At 39.2% G+C, this 27,502-nt stretch overlaps 1 protein-coding gene across 2 annotated transcripts in view; it reads left to right on the top strand.

The window, feature by feature from the left end:
* Nucleotides 1-27,502, top strand: part of LAMA3 (laminin subunit alpha 3) — a 250,555-nt gene that overhangs the window by 208,685 nt on the left and 14,368 nt on the right. For both annotated transcript variants that reach the window (XM_081078751.1, XM_081078752.1), the window contains 18 exons: nucleotides 507-661; nucleotides 932-1,073; nucleotides 1,895-1,997; nucleotides 3,980-4,096; nucleotides 4,185-4,364; nucleotides 4,861-5,003; nucleotides 8,020-8,190; nucleotides 9,602-9,753; nucleotides 9,903-10,065; nucleotides 10,489-10,622; nucleotides 11,430-11,574; nucleotides 14,829-14,948; nucleotides 15,464-15,597; nucleotides 19,677-19,794; nucleotides 20,162-20,296; nucleotides 22,705-22,844; nucleotides 23,435-23,566; nucleotides 24,660-24,813. In XM_081078751.1, the coding sequence (XP_080934877.1) occupies nucleotides 507-661; nucleotides 932-1,073; nucleotides 1,895-1,997; nucleotides 3,980-4,096; nucleotides 4,185-4,364; nucleotides 4,861-5,003; nucleotides 8,020-8,190; nucleotides 9,602-9,753; nucleotides 9,903-10,065; nucleotides 10,489-10,622; nucleotides 11,430-11,574; nucleotides 14,829-14,948; nucleotides 15,464-15,597; nucleotides 19,677-19,794; nucleotides 20,162-20,296; nucleotides 22,705-22,844; nucleotides 23,435-23,566; nucleotides 24,660-24,813 (2,538 nt within the window). The remainder of the gene's footprint in view (nucleotides 1-506; nucleotides 662-931; nucleotides 1,074-1,894; nucleotides 1,998-3,979; nucleotides 4,097-4,184; nucleotides 4,365-4,860; nucleotides 5,004-8,019; nucleotides 8,191-9,601; nucleotides 9,754-9,902; nucleotides 10,066-10,488; nucleotides 10,623-11,429; nucleotides 11,575-14,828; nucleotides 14,949-15,463; nucleotides 15,598-19,676; nucleotides 19,795-20,161; nucleotides 20,297-22,704; nucleotides 22,845-23,434; nucleotides 23,567-24,659; nucleotides 24,814-27,502) is intronic.

Below are 27,502 nucleotides of genomic sequence, written 5' to 3'. Positions count from 1 at the left end.
ATGATGTGACTTCTTTGTGTCTGTTTGTATTACCTAATTTGCCTGCAATGAGCAAATGTTACTTTTGTGATTAAAAAAAATATCATTATCCTGTGTTTAAAATATCAAGCATACCTTTTTAGTAGAACACATTTAGGACTGATAAAAAATTGACATTTGCAGCCCAATGGGCATTTTGGAAATATCTTTTATGATCGCTATTTCTAAATCAGAAAGAAGTGTTTCGGTTCAGTACAATTTTACACTAATGATAACAGTGTGCTGTTATAAAATTTATCAAAGGGGTTACCCACCATAAGGAAAATGTTCCAATGGGGGGTAAAACTTGGGAGAATATTACACCACTATCTGAACTAATCAAAGATTAATTGGTGTAGTAAATGGGCTTAGAAAACAATTTCTTTTTGTTGCCTCCTGGAACATGTCATTTGTGACAGAATTCAAGAAACTGGTATATACATTCTTTGCTTAAATTGACACTGTCTCTGTTTACTTGTAAAAAATAGGCATATGAAGAATTAGCTGCCACTTTAAATGAAGCAAGACATGAACTTAGTGACAAAGTGAGAGAACTTTCCAAATCTGCCAGCAAAGCATCGCTGGTGGCCGAGGCAGAGAAACACGCACAGTCCTTACAGGAGCTGGCAAAGCAGCTGGAAGAGTGAGTGTGGGCCCCAGAGGTCTAAACACAGGCGCTGTTGGTGCCTGATGTGAGCGCCTCCCCTGGGCGGCTGGATCTCCAGAACAGGTGGAGGGCGGGCGCAGTGCCCAGGACCGAACCCCACCGGCAACAGGGCTCTGATTCCCAGTTGCGGCCTTGGGGTAGAGCTGCAGAGCCCCCCAACCTCAGGTCTTCGTTTGCTAGATGAATCAAGGCCTCGGCTGCAGGCTGGGGAGGGCTGCTGGAGCACTTCACCTGTTTGTCTTCCAGTATCAAGAGGAATGTCAGTGCGGATGAGCTCGTGCGCTGTGCGGTGGACGCGGCCACCGCCTACGAGAACATCCTCACCGCCATCCAAGCGGCGGAGGACGCGGCTGACAAGGCCACTAGCGCCTCTGAGTCTGCCTTCCAGGTGGGCATCTGCACTGGCACCTTCTCGACATGTAGAGAAGGCTCACTTTCTTAGTTTCATTCTGCGTGCACTGAGGAATATAAAAAAGCATGATGTGACATCTGAACTTGTTATATAGAATAGATTTGAACTTGGTCTAGATATGGGTCATTTTTGTATTTATTCAACTGGTACATATAGCACAATTTTTAAAACTCTGTACAACCAGAGAGAAATTACAGTGATTATCAATTTTGAACCAAGGTAAATATTATATCTTGCTTCTTATAAGGTATCCCTTTAGGCTGTGATTAAGTATTAACATTTACCAAAGAAGAGAGGTTTTTGTACACAATTTGGCAACCATTTATTTCCTATTCTTTATCTTACACCTACACATAGGACTCTGTGGAGTCGTATGGGATCTTATATGCACCATATTATATTCCTATATTTAAAAATCAATAACAAAATATGAAATATCCAAAAATTAGGGAAAAGGCCTTCTTGGAAGGTCGAAGACTTTTATTGCCCAAAGATTAAAAACCTAAAAGCAATTCAGTATTGTCTTCAGTTATTGCAGAGCGTATTGTACAAGGGACAGTGAGAAAACGAGACAGGTGTCACATAATTTGTCAGTATGTCACTAGAGATAGGTCCACCTCCCCAAACCACAAATGTCTACCTAGAGCCCTAACTCTCTTTTAAGGAACAATCTTTTTAAACCTCTTCCTCATCTTTTAAAAATTAAAGATAAGGTCTTTAGGATAGGATGAAAAATCTTCCTCCATGTTTCCGAAGGTATACCACATGCTTGAGACTGATAAACACTTTGCTTTCAGACAGTGATAAAGGAAGATCTTCCAGCAAAAGCGAAAAGCCTGAGTTCTGAGAGTGCTGGACTGTTAAATGAAGCCAAGATAACACAGAAGAAGCTACAACAAGGTACTGGGGGTTGGGGGAGTGGTCAGGATAATCAATGGCTTGAAAACAACGTATAGGACCAGGAGAGGCAGCCCTAGAAACAAATGCTCTTCTTGAATCTCAGCATTGACACAGATTTGTAAATCCATGGTTTATCTTATAGATTTGATGTTTCTACCTATTAGTCTAAGATATACTGAATTAGCCAGAACCTCATGAATATTAATAAATCTGGAGGGTGAAAGGCCTATTTTGTCTTGGACTTCAGGGGTCTATTTAATTTAATCCACCTGTGACCATGGCACTGGAACCCACACAGCATAGAGGTATGTGCAGTGCTCGTTTTTTATTTAAGGTCAAGAACATTAGTTTCAGGTCATTAGTGTAACTGCTGCAAATTTTCGTTAAGTCCTAAGATCTTAGCAACTTAAAAGTACCAAGACCCACTACTACTGTAAAGGATAAGAATTTTTAAATCATAAATTTTATCTTTGAAAAATTTCCACTTATTTATTTATTTATTTTTTTTAAGAATTAAACCGTCTCAATCTCACCAAATTTCTGTCTCTTGATTTTCTCTGGTTTCTTCTACTCTCAGGTTGGTGCAAAAGTAATTGCGGTTTTGCAATTATTTTTAACCTTTAATTAATTAATTTTTATTTTTTTTAATTTTTACTGGGGAACATTGGGGATCAGTGTGTTTTTACAGGACCCCTCAGCTCATTGTCTTCAATCTAGTTGTGGAGGGCACAGCTCACTGGTCCATGTGGGAATTGAACCAGCAACCTTATTGTTAAGAGCACAGTCTCTAACCAACTGAGCTAACCGGCTGCCCCTATTTTAACCATTTAAACCACAATTACTTTTGCACCAATAATAAATTTATGTATGTGTGTATGTATGTATGTATTTAAATTAAATACATGAAAAACAAAATACAAAAAATATGCATTAACATATAATCATTTGCCTAGAAAATGTCAAGAATTAAAATTTCCTAGTATGACATCTGCTCCCTTTATAAAATTAGAGCTAAGGTCAAGTGTTTTAAACGGATTTAGGATGCAAACTACATTGTTATTTTTTCTTTTGTTTTCTACCAGCTTTATTTATTTACTTACTTACTTACTTACTTACTTACTTACTTTTTGCTTTTTGACCCCCTTCACCCATTTCTCTCAAACCCCAACCCCCCACATCTGGCAACCACCAATCTATTCTCTGTAGTTGTGAGCTTTTTGTTGTTGTTGTTAGATTCCGCATAGACAGATCATAACGTTTTTAGTTTACATTATTTAAACCAGTTCAGGGATCATAATTTAAGCCATCTTTTATTAACTTGGTCTTAAAGCATTCACTGGTCATTTTCCAAGACCCCAAAGTGTCAATATTTTCTGTTAGGAATGTCTGTGAACTCTGTTCCTTTCACTGAATTTCCTTAAATGTGTCAGTTTGGAAATGAACAGAAACAAGCAATGCTTACTTGTATGTGTGTTTGCTTGGATGAAGCTCTAGCAACAACATACTCTGACTGAAGAGATTTCATTTGTTCATTTGTTGATCTGTTCCTATAGTCATTCATTCATTCAATAAATATGTAATAATATTAAGCCCCGACTAGTACCAGACATGGCACTTTGGGCTGGGACACAGCAGTGCAATTGAACTAGACAAACACATCCCTTTCTCTACAGGGCAGAGACTCCTGTACTGAATGGAGTGGAAGTTACGCCTTCTGCTAGGTTATTAAGCCCCTCTCTTCATGTGCATTTCCAAGGAGCCTAGTACCACAGAACCACAGGTACCACAGGTTCTGATATGTTCCTGACCTCTGTACGCAGAGCACCCTGGGGTTGTGGTTCTAGGCACATGCAGAGGGATGACCCCTAAAGTGCAGGTCTGCTCAATGCTGTGCAGACACTGGCTACTTCAGGAGCTACCAATACCAATGCAGAATCAAAATCCACAGAGTAATTGCCTCTTAATGCTATCTTTTATTTTAGAAATCAATCCAGCTCTGAACAACCTACAGCAAACGCTGGAAAGTATGACAGTTCAGAAAGAGGGGATGGACACTAATATCACTGCCATCCGTGATGATCTTCGTGGGATAGAGAGAGGTCAGCATCTCCTGAACCCACTACTGTACTTGGCTTATTTTGTCCCACAGTTTAGATACTTACACCTCCCTATTTGTATGTGCATTAGATGACATCAACGGTATGATCAATAATGCAAAGAGTATGGTCAGAAGTGCCAACGACATCACAAATGAGGTTCTAGATGGGCTCAATCCCATTCAGACAGATGTGGAAAGACTTAAGGATACTTATGGAAGCGCACAGAGTGAAGACTTCAACGAGGCTCTTACTGATGCGGATAACTCAGGTATCAGACGTGCTTGGGCCAGGACACATCGTCCATTTTCTCCAGTGTTATGTGCTTTGGTCAATTTAAATTATTCCCCAATAAAGTCTAACCTTGGAAGTTAAAGCATTAGAAAACAGCTTCACATAACAAATTCAGAGGATGGGTATTCTAATCGTTAAAAGGACCTGGTAGGACATATTAACATTGCTGTTGATTTTCCCTTTTATAGAGTGGAGGTATAGGTCCATGAACCAAGAGGTATTGCCTTGTGATTGATATTAAGAATCAAAAAACAAAGATTTATTTTTTTCTATAGTGGTCAAGAAAAATGATTTGATATCTAGATTGCAGAATAAAATCCCTGAAATATTTAGAAAAGGTATTACCTGATTCTGAGTCATCCTGTCCAACATTTGGGACCCAAACATACCACTTGACAAATACTATCAATGAAAACATCTGTATTTAATCTTTTCTCAACTCACAAATTTCTGTTTTGTAATTTCACCAATAGTAAAGAAATTAACCAACAAACTGCCTGATCTTTTGAGCAAGATTGAAAGTATCAACCAACAGCTGTTGCCACTGGGCAATATCTCTGACGATGTGGACCGCATACGAGAGCTAATTCAGCAGGCCAGAGATGCTGCAAATAAGGTTGGTGTGTCCCCTCCTTGCCAAGCACCAAGGCTCATTCTTTGATAAGTTACCACATTCATCAAGAAAGGAAAGGCATTTATTTACTCAAGGGCCGGTTGTCTTTCTTGCCATAATTGTTTGGTTCCTTGAAATGTGAAAGTTGATTTCCTCCCATTATCCTTCAAAAGTGCACATCACCTACGTCTCCTAAATAATCTGGTATGTCAGGGACCTGAACCACTTTCCTTCCCAGTAAGTTGACGCAGGCAGAAAGAAGAGTCCTCCAGGCCCCGGCTGGTAGAGTGTTACTGCAAGTTCAAGTAAGGGTTCTCTGATCAGAATGTGTTGATAAGATACTACACAGGACCTACTTTCTCATTGTGACTTGAAAGTTGTGGAATCCACCTTTATTGAGGATGGAGGAATGGTTCCTGCCAGCACCAGCAGTGTTCTGAACATGGGATTATAGCAATATTCCATGGCTGGAGCACTGATCCATCAGCCTTTCTCATTTTAAACTGACATTATTTACTTGCATTCCCGACACTTCTCTTCCACAATGTGTTTTGTCCTAACACAATATTAATGAAATATCATATATTTTTCAGCCACCCTCTTGTGAGATGTAGTATTTGGAAATAGGAAGTTGGAAAACCAAGTCAGAATGTCACCACCCTAGAGGCACTGTCATTGATTTCTGGTTCCATATTACTTCTTGTGAGCCTCAAGTGCTGCCCTTTCTTTTAAGAAAGAGAAGTACTCTCTGAATAAAACCTTTAGCAGGAAAAAAAAAAAAGAGCATAAGGCATAGTGCAGGAGATACTACTCTCTTCATACCCACAAATGCTTTCAAATGAAAGAGAATGTGTTTCTAGCTTTTGCCCTTCTATGTTCGTTCATTAATTTATTCAACAAAAGTTGAATTGTATAATAGCACAGTGGTTAAGAGCTGGTGAACCAAACCAGACTGCCTTGATTTTGGTGCTAGCTCTGTCGCTTATGAGCGGGGAGTCTTTGTGTCAGCCACTTCACTTCTCTATGCCTCAGTTGCTTCATCTGGAAGCAGGGTAAATAACAGCACAGAACTCATGAGACTGTTAGGGTTAAATGAGCTAATGTAAAATAGTTCTTGGCTAATAGCACCATGTAAGTGGAAAGAAACAAAATAAAAAATAATCATCAAGTGCTTTTGCACACCTGGCTTATGTGGCACTCTCCTGGGTAATGAAGACACACAGATAATTAATCCATAGTCCTGGACTCAGGTTGCTACCCAGCTGCTATGGGTGACAACCGGTGAACAGATGAGACTAAGAGGCTGGAAAAAGTTGTGTTATGCGGGTCTTGGAAATACCCATTTCTACCTGGAGAGTCTCAGAACATCACTAAAGGACACGTATAGGAATGTTCCATGCAGCACAGCTTATAATCACACACAAAATATCGGAAAAAACCCAAATGTCCATCAGCAGGAGATGGATAGAATTGTGATAAATTCATACAGCGAAAGACCATACAACAATACATGTGAGTGAGCTGGAGCCAGGTATATCAATATGGCTAAATCTAAAAAGAGAGTGAGGCAAAGAGAGCAAGTTGTAGTAGGATGTGTACAGCAGGATACTATTTGTATAAAAAATATTTAAAACATGACAAAAAAGACTGGTTACAGTTTATAGATAAATGAATATTTAGTAAAACTATTAAAACATGCATGGAACTATACATGGGAATCCAAATTTAGGGTAGTGGTGACCTCTGAAAGGGAGAAGGGAATGGAGACAAGGTGGGCTATGCAGGGGCTTCAATTACATCAGTAATGTTTGATTTCTTAAGATGGTTGCATATACAGGTATATTCTCCATCTGTTTTTGTATTCATGAAATATTTTCTTAATTAAAAAAATTTTTTAATAAGTGGTAGTTTTCCAGGTGACTAAAAGCACAGAGCATGCCAGGAAAGACTCAGGATGAACTTGGATATACTGGAGGGTAGAGGGTGAGTAGAAGAGAGAGGCATAAAATGACCCTGTACACGTGGGGGAGGGGAGCTCAGTCGTGAACTCTTTGGAGATATTATAGGTCACGTATCACAAAGCCCCACCCACCACTACATACAAGGTTCTCCTTAAATAGTTAAATGCTTGGTAGGTAAAATGATGAGTTGGCTTCAGTATCATGCCAGGAGTGTTATTTGTTAGAGAATATTTATTTTCTGTTTTAATGCAGAGCTACTCAAGCTGGTCCATAGACCAGTTTTCATCAGCGAGCTTTCGTTACTTTTCTGTTATATATAAGCACAAAATTGAGAGTAAATGTGTAGAAACTTTTTAATTTGAATTGCCTCAACATCCAAGCATGGGACCAGTGGAAAAATACCTTCTATATTTCATTTTTCTAGTAATTTAATTTTTAATATGTTTTACAAAAGATTTGGTCCGGGACAGATTAGACAAAAATTTTTTTTTTAAAAAAATTCCTTCTCCATAGTTTAAGAAGCACTAATTTAGAGAGCTTTGATACACACATTTTTAGGACTGAGTGCCTGTGATAAATGCAACCATAGCATATAATATGCTCATGGGAAACAGTTCCTTAAAAAACTCCTTTAAAAAATATTTTTGATTGTATTATGTATTTACTATATGCCAGGCAAAAATATTTTTGATTGTATCATGTCTTTATGCCAGGCGTCATGCTAAGTGTTTCCGTACGATGTGTTAGCTCATCGACACAAAAACCTGCCAGGGTTAGGATTATTGTTATAATAATGATTATATTTCTGCACAGAGAATGAAATGCACTTCTCAAAGATCAGGGGGGATGAAAACCAGAAAGAATATGAATGTTTATTACTCAGCTCCTGAAACAGTTTCATGAGTTCATAATCCAGGTCTAGGAGACATTCACAGTCTTTTGCTCTTTACCCTAACAACTCGGAAACAGTTCAAAGGAGTTGCTACAAAGTCACAATCTACCACCCTGAGCATGCCCACTTTCCTCACAGATTAATACCATAGATCTTTCCCTCACAGGTCGCCATCCCCATGAGATTCAATGGTAAATCTGGAGTTGAAGTCCGGCTGCCAAATGACCTGGACGATTTGAAAGGATACACATCTCTTTCTTTGTTTCTCCAAAGACCTGAATCAAGAGAGAATGGGGGGAATGAGAATATGTTTGTGATGTACCTTGGGAATAAAGACGTAAGTATTGCTTTGACATTTCTTTTGTTCTTAAAACAAAGCACAGGTTTTGAGATGCATGACACCACTGTGTCACTGCCGTTGGCACAGCAGGAGGAAATCCCACCAACATGTCAACAAGCTCCACTACCTCTTATGGTGCTATGAGGGGCTTCGTCAGTCACAGATTGTTCTCTGCTGGCAGATTAGAGGCCTTACCTGATGGGCCCATCACATGGGCACACATGTGTACCCAGAGCACATACACATCTGGGATTAAAGGTTAGCCTCTCTCCCCACATGAGCAGGGCCACAATATTAAGGCTTCATGGAAATCAACAGTAGTTCTTCCTCACAGAATTATGACCCTCTTCTCTTCTTCAGAACGTCCAGCCCCAGCCCTTCCTCAAGTCTGTGGGGCGGGGACCATCTGTGGATGAGGAGTGGAGCAAATGAAGCCTCTCCTAGCTAATTAATCAGAAATCCAGTTGCCCCATCTCTTTATAATTCTAAATTCTTTAAGCCACTACTGACATTATGAATAGTTCATTTTAGCTTTTAATCCCTCCAGTTAAAATACATTTCTTCAACTTAATTGTCAGAGGAAAAGTTAATCACTGATTGGGATAAGAAACAATTTCTGGAAAAGAAATATCTGAAACACATTTTTTGAAAATTCTGTCCAGTAAGAAATGGTTGACTGTCACTAATGGACTCCATAATTAACGATTCTGAAATTGACACTATTATTAATCACTCTTTCATGTTTCAAGGTCATAACTTTTTGCTTTGTATTATGACAAAATGACATTACTTTATTCCTTCAACAAATTTATACCAGATACCTACTAAATACCATATCCTGTATTTATGATAAACACAAATGTGTTTCTTTAATGTACTTAAGGTATACTTCAAACTGGTTTAAATGATCTATTTTATCACAACTTAAAAAATTTTGTGTCTTCTTAAAATGCTCATATAACGGGGAAGAAAGATAACGTATGTAGCTGACCGTGATAGTATATAGGGTTCTAGGTGTTATCACAGAGGAATGCGCAATGTGTTAAGAGAACATTGTATGGTATGGAGAGAATAAAAACGGCTTATCTCCCTTCCCAGACTAAAATCTAATGGAGACCTGAGCCCATGTCTGCTTCATCTTGCTGGCTGGTGCTCAGCAAATATTTGTAGATTGAGCAAATGGGGGAGTGAATAAATGAGCACACTATACCATGAGCCAAGACGGCTCAGACATTGTTAATTAAGTGTTCTGTCTGTGTTACTCGGTGCAAGGATATACCTCATTTATTCTGTCTGCCCAAGGCTTATTGCATAAAACCCATTAGTGATTTGAAATGCGCTCTCTTGGGCTGGCAAGTTGAAAGAAAGCAGTGTGTGATGTGCTCTGAGATGGGCTTTACACCTCCAGGCCTCCAGGGACTACATTGGCATGGCAGTCATAGACGGCCAGCTCAGGTGTGTCTACAACCTGGGAGACCGCGAGGCTGAACTCCAGGTGGACCAGACCTTGACAGAGAGTGAAACTCAGGAGGCGGTTATGGACCGGGTAAAATTTCAGAGGTACAAGTCTGTGTTAATCTGACTTACACTCACTAAACTTCAATTGTACTTGTGGCTGAACCCCATTTTTAATATCATTGCTTTGATCTTTTTTTTCATTTTTGCATAAAATGTTATGTAACTTTATTGTCTAATTTATTTGTAAACAGAATTTATCAGTTTGCAAAGCTCAATTACACCAAACGAGCCACATCCAATAAACCAGAAAAACCTCACTTACATGACATGGACAGTGGAAATAGCAACACACTCCTGAATCTGGATCCTGAAAATGTTGTATTTTATGTTGGAAGTTACCCACCTGATTTTAGAGTAAGTGCAAATGTTATTTCACTGAGTGAAAATATTTAAATTTTAATTTGGTATAATGACCTCACATCTCAAAATATGAATCATGTATAAGCTGGATTTAACTATATATTCTTAAAGCTTATCCAGTGATAATAGCTAATACTGGAGTACTTCCTATGTGCAGTGATCTAGGTTTAAGTATATTAATTTAAAAAGCATCATTATTATTCACACTTCACAGATGAGGAAATAGACAAAGAAGTTGAATAACCTCCCCAAGGTCATACAGCTAGTAAATAGCAAAGCCAGGGAATTGGGTTCCAGGGTCCACATTCTGAACCCCTATTCTATGTTGATATTTAAGTGATAGATTCATACTATTTCTTGATCAAGCTGATCATTGTCCTTTGTTCAATAAGTAGATTTTCATTTCATTTTTTTCAGCTTCCTAGTAGACTGAAATTCTCTCCGTACAAAGGTTGTATTGAATTAGATGACCTCAATGAAAATGTTCTGAGCTTGTACAACTTCAAGAAAAGTTTTAATCTCAACACAACTGAAGTAGAGCCTTGTAGAAGGTAAGTAAAAGCTAAAAACTAGTCTCTATAACTGATTTTATTAACTTGCAGGTATATGACATATAATAAAGGATAGCCAGTGAGATGCTGTTGATATGACTAGTTGCCCGCAATTCTTAAGTCATTCTTGCATGCAACAATGTTAGTCCATCCCTAAAATCTAATAATGGCAGCCTTTTCCTCATGTGTATAATGTTAGATTGATAAGGTTTTCTCAATTTTGCAACAAATAAATCTTTCTTAAATTTTTGGTTCACTCCACCACAAAATATTCAGTGTTAGATGGTACCTGATTTAGGCACACAAATATATATTTACTGTAAATTTCCAAAAACTAATGGTCCACAAAGTACACCATGACTTTCTAGGTACTCTGATATCTGTACCTATTTGAAAATTGCTGCCTTGAACTCCTGACTTTCCCTCTATTTAAAAGGATTTGGAATATTCTTATATGGAACAGATTAAGTACTTATTACTCAGGATAAAAGTATTATATTTCAAGTTAACAATTTCTTACATTTCAAGCTCATCAGCTGCTATGCCTCAATAGATATTTCCAAAAAGGACTCTTGACTGTTTATCGTTGTTGAGCTAAGATTTCCTTATCATAGAGTATAAGAAAACATCCAGGAGAAATAGCTAACTATTTTAACATTTTAAATATGTTTCCTCTTCTTTAAAAAATCATGACAACTAGATTGTATGTGCTTTGCTGTTTTTCAGATAGCATCTCGTATCAATAAACACACTTGTGTGGTAATACTTTGCTGCCATGTTCTAACTTATAATGATTCATGTTGACAGGAGAAAGGAAGAGTCAGACAAAAGTTATTTTGAAGGTACAGGCTATGCACGAGTTTCAACTCAATCAAAGGCCTCCTTCCTAACCTTTTCACAGACGATTCAGACCACTATGGACAGAGGTTTGCTATTTTTTGCGGAAAACCAGGTAATCTATAATAAGCATCTAAATATTAGCTAGTATGTCTATTCAATCAGTCAACTTGGGGGTAACTGGGTTATTAAACAACCAACTAGATCTGAAAGACTGTATTACCTGCAAATGTCACCTGCATCCTTTCCCTTGGCCCAATTCTACTTTGTTTGGCTATGGGAGTGTGTATCTTAATAAGGCAAGTAAGTAATCAGGAATTTGAGAACATGCCACCAAAATGTGGGAGAAATTGCCCCCTTTCCCATTCCATTCTCATTGTCAATTTCATTCTTTGAAAATTACTATTTGCCTAATAATGTACTTATACTCTGCCTAAAAACATGTGAAGACCTCCTGGGGTCTCTGAGAGCTAGACTGTTTCACCTCCTGCTCTTTGCATCTTGGTCTGATTTTTGTCAGGCTCTTTGGGGTTGTCTTTACCAACCGGACCCTTGCTTTCCCAAGACATGGAAGCTTCTCTGTTATCAAGCAGGTGAGATTCCTAGAGGCCATTTTAAAATCGTCTAGTTTGGAAAAGTCCCAAGTGGCACTCTGTAAGTTATCGTCAGCACCATCTGCTGGTAGATGGGCCTGGAGTTGGCTGCTCCTATGAACAGTCCTTCTGTAGTTGCTCCACAAGTAGCATTTCTGGAGAAATATGGATCCGCCCATAGGATCTTTAGTCTGAGAATGTGGGATTAATAAGGAGCTTGGGATTTTACCAGACTCTTCTACCTGCCAGGTAGGAATACAGGCCTGGTCCAACTCTCCTCTATGGGGTTGGTCTGGACCCTCCTGGAGATTCCAAGGCTGAACAGTTGTGATGGGTTGGGAAGATCCCGACCTACCAGAAGAATGCGGAGAGCTGTGAAGTCCCACAGCATCTTCAGGACAAGGCAGTTGTTTTCCAGCACACGAACTACTACATTTTGAAGTTCTTAGAGACTAACAACCAGAAATACTACTTATATTAGAAGAAAAGTTATTATACGATATGCTAGTAACCAGATAAGAGAAAATCATCTAGAGTGCTGCTGTTATGTAGGATGGCTCATTACTCTCAGTAAATCAATGTTATTCTGTTACTTATGAGTGTGACGAACCCTAACTAGCTTCCAAGGGCAAGGTTTAGGATCTAGCTAAGGTCTGATTTTTCTTGTAGATAAGGACTCTGGCAGAAGACTTCAGAGAAGCCTTCTTACCATTAGGGAACTATGTAAGAGCAAACCTTCAAGCCCTATGGGAGAAATTCCTCAGCTTATCTTTCCACTAAGAGATGGCTGGTTCAAGTATGTGTCTTACACCATGACGGGGATTCAGAATCAACCAAGACAGACATGGTTCCTGCCCCCAAGGACTTTAGAGAGGAAAGACAAATAGTAAACAAATTTATGTTCATTAATTGGTTCATTAATTCATCACAATGGTGAGGAGCCATGTAGAGAGTCAGTTTGGGGTGTAATGAGGATTTTTAACAGAAAAGAATTTCTTGAACAAAGGATGCTTAATTTTCTGTCTGCTCGCTCGTGGACAGTGAAAGAATTCACAAGTCAGGTAGAAATACCGAAGAAAGATTTATTAAAGTAAGAGAAGGGTCAGCTGGGCAGAGTCTGCTGGAAACTGCTGCATCGAGTCTTTGTTTGGTCTCAAGTTTTATATTTTCTAACCAGGATGTAAATTGCTTTTGCCTACAGTTGGAGGTGGGGGAAGGTGTGGTGAAGCTGGTTATCACAATCTTTGCATATGTTATGTAGATTTAAGTTGGAGCCAGGCGTGGATCCCACACAGATGCAAAATCTCTCCCAAGTCACAGGGCCTGCACTGGGCTGAAGTAAACAGAACAATTGAAGCTGCATAATAAATGTACAGGAAGCAGAATTATTAAGAGGCGAAGAAAAGAAAGCTTTCAAAAAGTCCCAAGTTAAATTACACTTGTCGAATCAAATTATACCAGAGATCCAAATCTCAAAATAGAAGATTTAGTGCCACGATTACAATCCCCCTGTCTTAACACTTAATCTGAGATCTGGAGGACAAGTAGAAGACAGCATTTGAAGGGAAGAGGGTTATCCATGTGATGGGAGGGGCAAGAAGAAGTCCTAGACATAGGAAGGGCAGGGAGCACTCAGGGACTGAATGGTGGCCTGTGTGGGGCACAAAGAGGCAGAGGGATCACAGAAGAATGAAGCTGAAGGGGTGGTCAGGGCCTCAAAGCATCTACTAAAGAGTTAGGGCTTTATCCTGAGAGCAAAGGAGAGTAACGTGCTCACACTGGCATATTCAAAAGACCACTCTGTGGAAAATGGATTTGAGAGGGGACAGAATGAACATGGGGGGACAATGTATTATTGCTGTGCATGCTGTCCAGCTGAAGGAGTTGTGACTGAGACTAGGTGACATGTAACAGAAGAGAGAGTTAAGAAATGGTGGAATTAAGATTTGATTGGATGGAAAGAATCAAGAATGACTCCTAGTGGGTTTGTGGCTGTTTACTATTTGTCAGCAAGGTGATTAGTGGTGAGAGAGAGAAAGGAGGAAAGAGTAGCATGAAGGACAGAGAGACTGGCTTGGCACCAGGTGGCAGGCATGTAGATCGTGAGTTCAGTTAGAGACATTCTGAATTTGAGTATCTGTGCATCACGCCAACAATAGCAATAAGGTAATCAGATGTACAGACCTAGCCCTGAAAAGACTGGAGGAAAACATTTGAGCTTCATGGATACACCTGGAGCCAACGGAATGACTGTGATTGTGAGGCAACGACTGGTGGGAGGAAGAGGTCTCATGCAGGATACGGAAGAACTCCCAGCACTTAAATGGGACTTAACGGGGGATGAGCTAGCACACGGGACTGAGACATAGTGGTAACTCAGAAAACAGATGGTGGAAAATGGCTGGGTTTAAGTAAGACCCTACCTCTCTCCAAAAGGTAGCAGTCTTGTTTTCACATTATGCTAAAGATTTGTATCTTTTCGGGTTCCATTTTTACCTGCTAGTTATAGATTGCTGTGAAACGAAATCACGATAAGAGCTAGCATTTCTTGTGTCCTTCTTGTTTATCAACCACTGTGTATAATGTTTAACATGACTTGTAACATTTAACCATCATACCAATCCCAGGAGTTGGATTTTACAGCACTATTGTCCCTTTAAATTAAGGAGGCAGCTGGTGCTGAGAGCAGTCTGTAATTTGAGAGTAACTTGAGTTCCAGTGCTTAGCTCGTCTTCTGTTGATTCTCCTGGTAATCTACGTTGTTTCCATGCTCTAGGATCGCTTCATCTCTCTAAATATAGAAGATGGCAGTCTCCTGGTGCGATACAAACTGAATTCAGAGCCACCACAAGAAAAAAAGATTAAAGACCTCATAAACAACGGGGAAGATCATTTGGTATATCCTTTGAGCCTGCTTACTTGAATTGTTAAAGGTCTTTTGTCCTTTAAAATTAAGACAGTGCCCCAAACACTTTCCTATTACCAGATAGATTTATAATTATTAACTAAGAGACATGAGCTTTTAAAATATGAACATTTGGGCATGACATAAGTAATGACATATGTAAGTACAGAGGGTGCAAAAAATGTATACACATTTTAAGAAAGGAAAAACTATATAAAAATTGTAATAATATATACTTATAACAAAAGATGAATACAAGTCATGTGTATACACTTTTTTGGCACCCCTGGTATATGGCATATATAAAACATGATTAATTTCAAATGTAAACATTTTTATTAAAATGTTTTAATATTATATTTTCTACAAAAATGCTACTGCTCAGGGTCTTCTACCATGTATATAAATGAATCTGAAGAAAGACAGAAATATAATAGCTCTGAACCACTGTGAATGCTATTCTTTTATTTCCCATTGCTCGCTAACTCATCTGTCATTTATTGAAGATTCAAATCAACATTGGAAAACTCCAGGAACTTATGTGGATAAGAGTGAATTCTCAAAACGTTAAAATTGACGGTGAAATATTTGATTTCAACACATATTATCTGGGAGGAATTCCACTTTCAATCAGGGAAAGGTAAAATGATATGTATTTTTTAAAAAAGAAGCAGATTGCTTCTCTTTGTGGTTATGCTTGCTACTGATCAGTTTACCTTTTTAAACTCTAATGGCAAATAAACACATAAAGTTAGCTTTTCAGTAGTAGTAGTGTTGGTCAACAGAGTAAAATAGGCTATAAAGACTGGATAATGGGAGAGGGGGAGGGAACTGTGTCCCACCCCCACTGTCATACTTGGGAGGAGAGAAACCACAAGGAACACAGTGTTACCAATTAGAATGGAGGCTGTGGCCCTGGGGTCCTTAAAGGTGGTGTAGAAGAACACAGATGGTCCCATGCCTGACAAGCAGCACTGGGCACTGAAAGCTGGGGTTGCTGCCTTCAGGAAGCATCTCTAGAATAAAAGGCACATCTGTATTACCTGCCCTCTTATCTTTTATTGAGCATGGAAAAGGCATACAATTGTTTCTCAGATTAATGAATAGAGGAATTAATTAAATTCATTTGAAAAGAAGTAAAACTTAATCTGAATGAGAAAAAAAAAACCACTTTGAGAATGTATTTAAAAGTAACTTTTCCATTTTGTTAATTTGTTGATATCCTCCAAAAAGGCTTTTAGATAGCTGACGATAAGGTGAGAAAAGAAGATAACCTAGAGGGGTTAGTACAGCTTCATGACTAAGATAAGAGAGCTCCCAGAATGTTTGATTATGATTACTTTTATATGCGATCTGAGACTAGTTAACTCTTTTTCTAATTTATTAATCAGTTGGAAGGAGGACTAGATGTGATTTATAAAGTGTGGTGCAAAAATTTCTTCCTTCTAGAATCCTTATGCATTTGAGCATTGGTCCATCCTTAGTAAGGAGGCACTAATCTTTGTTTTAAAGTTGTCAGGGTTGTCCCAAAAGACAAAAATGCAGGTGAGACAAGATGGCCTCAGGGTATTTTTTTGAAAATTAATTTGGGGAAGGTATTCTATAATGTTGTAAAGATTTTGTTGGGTTATCCGATGGACATGCGTCCTATTTGGGAGACCACCTCAGGGATACTGTGGATGCCTGATCATGGCATTGTACACCAGAAGCTAAACATTAATGAATGCCAACTATAATTTTATATATATAATGTGATGGCTCGGTGTGAGGTCGCAGGGATAGTGGATGGGGGGGGGGGGTTCACAGTGTGAGGGATATAAATGATGAACGTCTAAGTATTACCTTGTTTTGTACACCTGAAACTAATAAATAAATTAATTAATTAAAAAAAATGCAGGTGAGAAAGCTTAGCGCTTTAATAGTGTTTGGAGTGACTGTCTTTACTCCTTAGAGGCTTTGAACTGGGAAGGACCTTGTACATCATGGTGTGTAACCTCTGAATTTTACAGATGAAGAACTGAGAGTCAGAGAGTCCTGAAAAACCCTCCGATATGGGCCACTGGGAGGCTGGGTGGGCACAGAGGAATTTTACTGATAACACAAAGCTGAGCTCTGTCGGTGCAACGAGCAATTCTTTCAAAGGAGGGAGGCCTTCTGACCCCTGGCATAAATGGAAGTCCCTTACAGACAGTAAGTGCTTAAGCAACGTGGAGCAAAGCAAGCTTGTGTGATCTCCAAATGATGCAGCTTTGACCAAGAGATTTGTGGGTGTTCTGTTTTCTCCTCTCACTGTAGTTTATCTTCCAGGAATGGGGGCCCAGATCTTGTTTAAAATTATAGTCAGAAGTCACAATCTGTTAATCCCATCTGCCTCCCATGAGAGAAGAAAATCTCCTCTGATAATGCCAGAGGGTCCCAAACCAACAAGAAATATTTCCTGAGGACTGATCTCATTGTGTCACAGAGTAAAATAATAAGACATTAAAATAAAGATGATTTGAAAAGTAAAAACCAATCAAGGATCTATTAGACATTTACTAAGTACTCAGCTCTGGGTTTAGGATTACATTTTGCTCTTACTGCTCTCTGAAATCAGCCTCCGGCAGGCTGGGACCTGTCTAAGCTTTTGTGAATAGATTGGCTCACGGTATGCATACACACCCCAGTGTACTAGCGCATGAATACGGCAACTTAAACCCTTATGCAGCCACATTCCTCTAGCAAGTGTGTTCAGACCCTGCAGACTGGAGTAAACATGGAACTGTAGGACCTCAATGGTCCAGAGTAACAAGAATGCCCCAAAGGATTGTGGAGCTAAATCTTCCATCTCTTAACATCTCTGCTGTAGATAACTGTTCTGTGGGAATGTAAGCATAAGGCACAAGGGCTTCGAGTCACACTAGCTTATGTGACATACTGACCCCTCAGAGCCCAGTGCTGCCACTTTCCTGCTGCATGACCTTAAGCAAGTGAACCTCCGGCAGCCTCCTTGCTGCTACACCTGTAACATAGGCATAGTAACTGTCTCGCGGAGGGTGGTTGTGAGGATTCAGAGTAAAGGAATTAGCACGGTGCCTGGCCCATGGTAAGTGCTCCGTAAATGTTAGATAAGAAAATATCTCCCTCTGGTTATTGTGAGGATAAAATAACAATGCCTTGCACAAAATAGGTGCTCTGTATTTGTTAGTGGCCTTTCTTTTCCCTTTTTCTTTTCTGCCACTTTTTTCCTTTGACTTATGCTTTATGGAACGAAGGATATCAGGAGATTTTGATGGGTCTAAAACATGTTGAAATGAAAGAGAGAATGGATCTAAATATATGTATAAATAGACAAGCTCCAGGAATTCATATGAACTTTCCTCCTTTTCCGAGACAAAAAGCCATCTTTATAAAGTAATTAAGCTCGTGCTGCAATGCCAGTGAGGATTCCTTTCTTCCTTTTCCTGTAATGAAATTTAATTTTATGCATATTACATGTAGCTAAACTGTTTATAATGAATTGAATAAAAATGAATGTTGCCACCCTTCCATTTAGAAAAGTGAGCTGCCTTAAGGATTTATAATGAAACCAGCTTTGTGTTTTTCTTAGTACATCATTTGTTTAAGAAGCGCAAATATTTGCCTGGACTTCAGTTGGTTTATGTATGTTAATGTTTTATGTGAATTCAGCTCCAGACAGATCCAGAAGTCAAATCAAAGGGGAAATGCCAAGGCAGCCATAGAGGAAGAGCTGCTTTAGAAATGGCTCTCATTGTAATGATTGTACTACTGTGGGGGTAGTTACTGAGCCTACCATCTCACATTGAGTCCTTGCTCTGGACCAAGCTCCATTGGACTGTGTTACACATATTAACTCTTTTAAACTCCCAACAACCCTATGAAACAGATTAGAATATTCACATTGTATAAATGAGGAAACAGAGGCACAGAGAAGTTAGGTCACCTGCTCAGGCAGCACGGATAGGACTTGAACCCAGGCCGTCTGACCCTAGAGCCTGTAAGAAACACTTCCTGAGTGTTCACAACTACGTGCCACGTATGGTTCCAAGTACTTCCTGCACATCAACTTGTTTAGTCCTCATGATAACCCCTTGCCCAGATTGCACAGTTAGGAGGTGTTGGATAGAGCATATGAGGCCCGACAGTGCTCTGCATTATTCCAGCCTGGCATTGGTTAAATACCAAGCCACATTTTTTATAATTGACTAGAACCAAAAAGTAAGTTTGTTTCTTCTGAGTGTACCGTGGCTAACTTAAAAGTGGACAGAAAAAAAAAAAAGAGCAAAAAGTTTTCTAGAGCATTCCAAGCTCTAATAAATTACTTATTTATTAAGTTATTTATATATTTATTAATATTTATAGTATATTGATTTATTAATGTACTTCCAATTTACGATCACTGCCATGACTCCAGGAGTGGGGGAAGAGCAATTCTAGATTTTGAGCTTATTCAATGTCTCTATATCTTTTGGGAACTCTAGCCAGTCTTCTGTCAACATTGTTGTGTTCATTTTTAAAGGTGAGAATGCAGAATCACATAGACAGGAAGTAAGTTTTCCCAGCATCACAAAATAAGTAGCATTATAGAAATCCCTTGAGAGCAGATAACCATAAAATATGTACTTGTTTCTAGGTGAGTAGAAAGTGCAGTGTTTCAGCTCCAATTCTCAGGCAAGCCTGGTCTGGTACATCTCTTCCCTTTTTTGTATCCCCAATCAGGTTTAACATTTCTACACCTGCTTTTCGGGGCTGCATGAAAAACCTGAAGAAACCCAGTGGTGTTGTTAGGTTGAATGATACTGTGGGAGTAACAAAGAAGTGCTCAGAAGACTGGAAGGTAAGTGAAGAGTTCAAAACCTTGCAAGGGAGTGCTCCCCAACCAACCCATCTTTGGGACGTTAACACATCAACTTTGGACTTTCTTCTGGTAGCACACAGGGTTATTGTGTGCTGGCTCCTACACACACCCCACCTACTTGCAAAACCTCCTCAGGTTTGCATATTAAATTTGTAGGAAAGAAGGAATACCAACTACACATACACAAAAACTTACAGGTGAATGATAAATTACTGTTCAGAAAAGCAAACACATTAATTTCCTCCCACATTAATCAGTTCAGGTGAAGTGACATAGGATAAGATACCTGTATTCCAGCCATGAAATGATTACAATGCCAGTAATTTATTCTGTTTTTGCATATCAGCTCGTGCGATCTGCCTCATTCTCCAGGGGAGGACAATTGAGTTTCACCAATTTGGACTTGGCCAGCCAGTTCCAGGCCTCCTTTGGGTTTCAGACCTTTCAACCCAGTGGCATATTATTAAATTATCCAACACAGGTATGAAATATTGCATGAATATTGCATGAACATGATTTAAACCTGACTCAAAGTTTGATGTCAAAAACAATGGAAGGACTTTGAATGTAAACTAGTTGGACATTTTATCTATCATCATCCAGTAAATGCCATTGTATATTTCAACCATGGAAGTTATTCCCTATTGCAGGGTAGGTGCTAAAGGAAATCAGGCTTAGACAGTACATGATAGTTCACAGAATTGCATTTGTGGGTATTCATGGCCTCATTTTCATTCTTTTTAAATTTATTTTTTGACTCAAGGTGAATATAACTGTTGTAAGTAATAATGTAGCTTAAAGTTTTAGATCTAAGAAAAAAATCAGAACATATCCCCATTATTCCTTTTTGCTCCCACGAAAGATAGCTCTTCTTCTTTGGCAGCAGCTAGTTGGACAATATTTACATCTGGGGAATGGGAGAAAAGAAGGGCCTTTGCTCTTTGTTCATGTACAACAGAGCCACAGAAATTCTCTTCAACAAGGAGGTACCCTCCATCATTTAAGAGGGTTTAGCTAGTGTGGTTCTATAGGCGTGGAATTCAGCTAATTCTAAGAAATCCCCTTGTGGGATTTTAATACAGAAGTAGCATTCTGTCATTCTTGGAATTGTTTCTTTAGAATTTCCAGCACAATAGACTCCTAGTATTTGTTGAAAGGAAGGACGGTAGCTGACTCTGATTATGTTGTATTAGAAGGCCTCTCCTCTCCTGTTATCTTTCCTCATCAGCTTTTAGAGATCTATTTTCAAAAACTAGTGCTGAAATAAGTCAGATGGAGAAAGACAAATACCATATGATCTCACTTTTATGTGGAATCTAAAGAATAGAATAAATGCACAAACTAATCAGAAACAATCTCAGAGATATAGAGAAAAAAACTGAGGGTTGTTAGATGGGAGGGGGTGGGGATGAGGGAGAAGGTGAAAGGATTAGAAAGCACAATCGGTAATCACAAGATTGCCACAGGGATACAAAAGACAGTTTGGGGAATATAATCAATAATGTAAAGATTTTGTAGGGTATCTGATGGGCACTTGTCTTATTAGGGAGATCACTTCAGGGATGCTGTAGATCATGGTACACCTGAAGCTGAAGATGAATAATATTGAATGTCAACTATAATTTTATATATATGCATATATATATGGTCACAGGATGTGGAGTGCGGCATGGAGAATAGAGTTAATGGAACTGTAACAGCTATACGATGTCAGAGGGGTCGTAGATTGAGGGAGGGGGATTATCACTTTGTGAGGGGTATAATTGTCTAACTATTACATTGTTTTGTACACTTGAAACTAATAATAATAAAAAAATAAAACAAAAAAACTAGTGCTGAAGAAGCACATGCTAACATTTAGATGGTGAGAGTGGCTTTTCCATCAAAACAGGATGTTTTGATGTATTCTTTTGACACCCAACACTTGTTTTCTCTGCCAAGGATAGGGACACTTAGTACACAGTATACAAAACGGTCAAACGCAGATGGAAGAATTGGCTTAGCAGAAGATGAGATCAATCCTGGCAATGCGGGAATCCTAGAAATATCCTAGGAACATTGCTCTCAACTTTGTAATGGGTTAGCTAAGAGATACATATCAATTAGCATTTTTTAATCTAATTCACACTGAATTTTGCCAACTAAAAAATAAAGTCAACATAAAGTGAAACTGACAATGGCTACAACCACACACTGTAAAATAATTTTAGACTAAAAACTCACTGAAGAATTATATCTTGCACAAAACCACAAAAATTGTGCTTGGTAGAAAAATATCAGCAAAATTAAAATGACAACTGCTAAAACTGTACATTTTTTATTAAGAATTGACAGAAAGAATCAAATCATCTTGCCAGAATTTATGTCTGCAGAGTTTGACAGTGGAAAATTGAACTTCATAGAAATTATGACCAGAAACTTTTAAAAATTCATAATGACTGAAGAGAAGCTGTCATTGTTATAATCACATACGACAAATAAATTAATGAATCAAGGCTTCGTTGTAAAGTTCATTCAGAAAAGAATTGATCTGATGAAAATAACTTCATCAGAAAGTGGAAATATAAAAATTTAGGACGGGTTTAACTGTTTGGTATAAGTGATGGAGAAATTAAAATGGTTTATGAATGTAGATCCATGAAATGCTTTTGATAAATTCATCAGTGTTGAAATACTTTGCATAAGATTTTTTTTACATGCATAAACACAGAGTGACAATATTTAAAAATAATCTTTTGATCAAAATAGCAAAGTCAAAACATTTGGGTCAAAACATCCTGACTGTTTTACATGTATACATAATTTTGATCATAAATTCACTATTGATACATTCGTAATCCTTAAATGCCAATGAATTGCATTGATGGATATATTCTATGATGTTTTCAGACAAGTAGCCTACAGGTCACGCTAGAAGATGGTCACATTGAACTCAGCACCAGGCATAGCAGCAGCCCAATATTTAAATCTCCACAGACGTACATGGATGGTTTACTGCATTACATATCTGTGATAAGTGACAACTCTGGGTGAGTGGAATGGCACTTCTGCCAGAGTTCTAACCATTTTATATTATTTAGTTTAATGGAATTTTCTAGTATCTTTTCTTGTGAAATATTTGTCCTTGATGCTGATACTATTTTACTAGTAAGTCCTGGCCTTCTTCCTGCTTCTATATCATTTCCTCATTAAAAAGACAAACAAACAAACAGAAAACCAGTCAACATTGCATGTATAGATAAAATGTGGTATATTCAAAATAGGGGAATAAAATGGGGGGAATGAGAATGAAAGATCTACATCTACATATGACGCCATGGTTCCTCGGGTGCTGATCAGTTCTTTATCTGGGTGCTGGTGATATTGGTATGTTCACATTGCAAAAACTCATTTAGCTGTATAGTTGTGACATATGCACTTTCTGTATATATAGAATACTTTAATAAAAATATGTGCAGAAAGAAATACATGAAAAAAGTTTAAATGCTTACTTAAAAATAAGTCTAGTGTAACAAGTTATTTTATGTAAAGGACATTGAGTATGAATTGAAGACAATAAGTTGACCACAAGGTGACAATCTTTTTTTTTCACTCTTGTTTTGCTTTCCTCCTCTTTTAGACTCCAGCTTCTCATTGATGACCAGCCTCTGAAAAGTAACCAAAGGCTGCAAGACTTTTCAAATTCCCAGAAATCCTTGCGCCTGGGAGGGAGTGATTTTGAGGGCTGTATCAGCAATGTTTTTGTCCAGAGGTACGTACCCTCTTCTGGGTGTGTGGCTGACCAGAACAGCCTGCTGATGCAGAGTGAGTGTCATTGGTTTGTTAGCAGAGTCAGATTACCATCAGCTTTCAAAAAATGACTTATTTGACACAATACACACATTAAAAACAAATGACCACCACCAACAACAACTAAAAGTCACCTGGGCCCACGCTTCCTTTGTAGGAGCTGCTTTGGCAGATAACCTTGGAAAAGGTCTAATTAAAATTAAGTTTCAGATTATGGCCCTGAAAAATATACACACTGAAATATTATTTCACTTTAATCAAGATTGCACAATTAGATTTCATCAGTTCTCCCAGTTTTCAAGGCCAAGGAATTGTGTGGACCACACTGCAGTGCTAGGAAACCAAGCCGCCACAGCACTGAACGTAATTTTACATGGACCGAGTAGAGCCTGGTGCTTGCATGAAAATGTTTCAATGTTCTTCCTTTTAATACAAAATGATCATTTTTAGATAAGAAGCAAAACCTTCCCCAGGGCAGAGGGAGGACCCAGGACTGGTCATGAGCCTCAGGCAGCCTGTTAGGAGCTTGTGGGCTCCTCTTGTCCACCAAGACATAGACAACAATCAGGAGATAAAACAGATTTATCTGTGAGACTTTCTGACTCAAAAACAGTGAGATAAATCCTTCCATAAACTAACTTCTGAGGTTTCCTTGTGTGCACCATCATTCTAGATCGTCCAATGCCCTTGCTTCTCCTCTGTGCACATTTCATTTCTGTATGACACCCATTCCAAAGGAAGAACTGTAGAAGTCAGTCTTTGCCTCAGTCCTGGTCATACAAAAACAAAAGGAAAGGATAAAGAAGAAAGGTTTCTCAAGCCCTCTTCTGGCAAGGCACAGCGCTGGGTGTTTTATGGAGTACAGGGGTGGGTACAGCACAACTTCTGTGAGCCTAATGACTCCTCTAGATAGAAGGTACAGGCAGGAGATGAAAGGTTACGCCGAAGCCATGACAGTAAGAATGCGTATTTTGGGGAACAATCTCTCTCTGCCAATACATCTTTCTTAATGTGTCAGAGATGGGCAGTGGCTTTCTTTTCTGCCCTCATTCCAGGTTGCCAGAGCGTCCTACAGTCTTAGATTTGGCTACTAAGTCTACCAAGAGAGATGTGTCCCTGGGAAGCTGCAGCTTAAACAAACCACCTTTTCTAATGTTGCTTAAAGATCCTACAAGGTTGAACAAAGCCAAGACTTTCAATATCAACCAGGTAAGTGTCAGAACTTTATCCTGGCTTTTGCTTCTTGCCATCTCAAGGGAGGTGTTGGAGAGAGGGCGGGAGGGGCGGGAGGGGTGTAGCTCGCCCGACGCCTTGGTGATCAGTGCCTTCGGGAAGTGGGATTGGCAGGTCAATAGTTGGATCATACCAAAATGGGAAAGCGGTTTTCTTTTTAGCTTTTATTTTGTATCTTAATGAAAATTTGGCAATTTTTGCAATTATGGAGCAAATAGAACCTTGACTGAGGTTTACCAATTTCTGTAGCCGATGTTTCTCTCTTTTGACATTTCTGTTCTGTCTCCAGCAGGTATGTTGACTGTCGTTAGAACACAGGGACCATGCCCTTTTTTGTTCCCACAGACACTCCTCTGTCCCACCTCTGTGACACATATACACGTGCACCCAGGCCCTGCTGAGAGCAGTGTGGCTTGACCTTGACTGCACATGAGTAATACCTGGAGAGTTTTTCAAATCCCAGTGCTCAGGTTGCATTCCACTCAACTAAGTCAGACGCTCTGGAGGTGGCTCTAGGTGGCAAGAGTAAAGCTCTCTGGGTGATTCTAACGTGCAGCTCTAAGAGAGGCTGAAAGCAAAGGAAATTCCTCTTTTGGAGGAGTAGAAGCATCTGAATGAATTGAACACAGGGTTAGGACTTAAAGAATTCCTTGCTCTGCCTGAGGTCAACGGTGTGACCTCCCCATGTCTGAGGTTACAATTAATATGATTAATGGATAACACTGGGCACTTCCAATGTGCCAGGCATCGCGCTAAGCCCTTTAAGTAGATTTTCTTACTAAATCCACAAGTAACCTTGTGAGAGAAGTACTATTGCTAGCCACATCTTACAGAAAAGGATATTGTGATTTCGAAAGGCAAGCACTTTGCCTAAGCTCCCACAGACGAAAGGTGGAGGTGCAATTCAAACCCAGGCAGCCTGACTCCAGGCTCTGTGCTCTTAAGAGCAATGTGCTTCTGCTCAACACACTTTTCACTTAACGTCAACCACACACTGCTTGTCTGCCAATATTTCCCTGCTGTGCAAAGATTTGGGGGAGTTGAATAGATGGTACATAATAAGAAATGTTTTATGCCATTAAGAAGGAATATGCTTAATAAATCCCAAAGGGTTGTCATTGCACTGTTATGAAAAGAACATCTTTAGCCCTGCCCCATTGGGAAGGAAGGCATATATTCATTTTTTTCACTGTAAGGCTGAAAGTTACTGAGAGACTAAATTAGCACAGCGATGGTGGAGATGGAGATGAGCAAATGGACTCAAAGCTATTTAGAAGATAGAATATACATGACTCATAATAACGGAATGTAGTGGCAAAGGAGAGGCAGGAGTTACTATAATTCTGAGGCATCCAGTCTGGGTTATTGACTAGATGATGGACATACCATCACGGAGAGAGGACAAGTGTTTGGAGGGAAAGAGAATGAGTGGAGTTTGTGACATATTGAGCAGCATGTGCCTGCAGGACATCCAGGTTTTAGCAGATAGGGTGGGAATGAAGCTATGGATGTGGGAGACAGTGAGTACACTGAACTTAATTTGCCCCAGATTAGATGGACTAAGACATTAATTCTGCTTCCAAAAAGCCCAATAACAGAGAGAAGGCAACAGAGCTTTGTGGTTAAGTACTGGACGTTGGGGTCAGACTTCCTGGGTTTGCATCAGGCATTATCACTTACTAGGGGTATGACCTTCGATGCTTATATGACCTCTGTGTGGGTCTATTTCCTGCAACATAAATGAGGGTATATCATAGTACTATGTCATGGTGTGGGGATGGTTAAATGAGGTAATAAACACAAAACATGTGGAAAAGTACCTGGCATGTGGTACACATCCAGTAAATATTAGCTATGATTATTATTTTTAAATTATTACTAAAAAACACACTAGCAACAAAAGGGACAAAACATGCTGAAGGAGTGGTGTAGCAGGAATTTTCCTGCCACAGAGATCAGGGGAATCCTTCTGGAGGAGGTGACACACAAACCGTGTCTGGAGTATGGGTTGGCTTTACACAAGCGACTAGTGTTGCTACATGAACAGAAGCCCAAAGCTGGGAGTCAGGATGGGAGTGGAACTCGCAGGTACGAGCCACTTGACGTTCATTCTCTCTGATCTTCACAAGTCTTCATACCATCTCTTTCAGTTCTCAACATACCCCTCTAAGAGCAAAATAAAATGCCAACTTTATAGGTTAGGAAATTGAGTCTCAGAGAGGTGAAAAAAAAAAACCTTGCTCGAGAGCACCCTGTCAGCGAATGGTGGATTCAGACTTGAAGCTTAGGGCTGTAGAATCCCAAAGAATGTGCTCTTCCTAGGCACGTGTGCTCTTCACATTCACATGCTCTTCACATGTGGCCTCTGCAGGCTTAGGAAGCTTGGTTAGCAGAGGAAATTTGGTAGCAAAAGGAGGCTGGGGAAGGTAAGCTTGGAATCACACTCCAACCGGACCAGGCAAGCCTTGGATGGCCTGATGTAATGTTGACATTTTTCTGTAGCTAACACGAAGCTTTTATTACAGAATTTCAGATCCTAAGCTGCAGTAGGGTCCAGGTCTGGCTGAGATTTTAAGCAATTCCTTAACTTTTTGGTGATTGAACATCTCCACCGAGCAATGTATAAACATGTAATGTTTTAAATAACATCAAATTTGCATTCTGA

The sequence above is a fragment of the Rhinolophus hipposideros genome (assembly GCF_964194185.1).
Source record: "Rhinolophus hipposideros genome assembly, chromosome: 17".
Lineage (NCBI taxonomy): Eukaryota > Metazoa > Chordata > Mammalia > Chiroptera > Rhinolophidae > Rhinolophus > Rhinolophus hipposideros.
The sequence above is the reverse complement of the archived record's forward strand: the minus strand, read 5'-3'. Positions and strand labels throughout refer to the sequence as shown.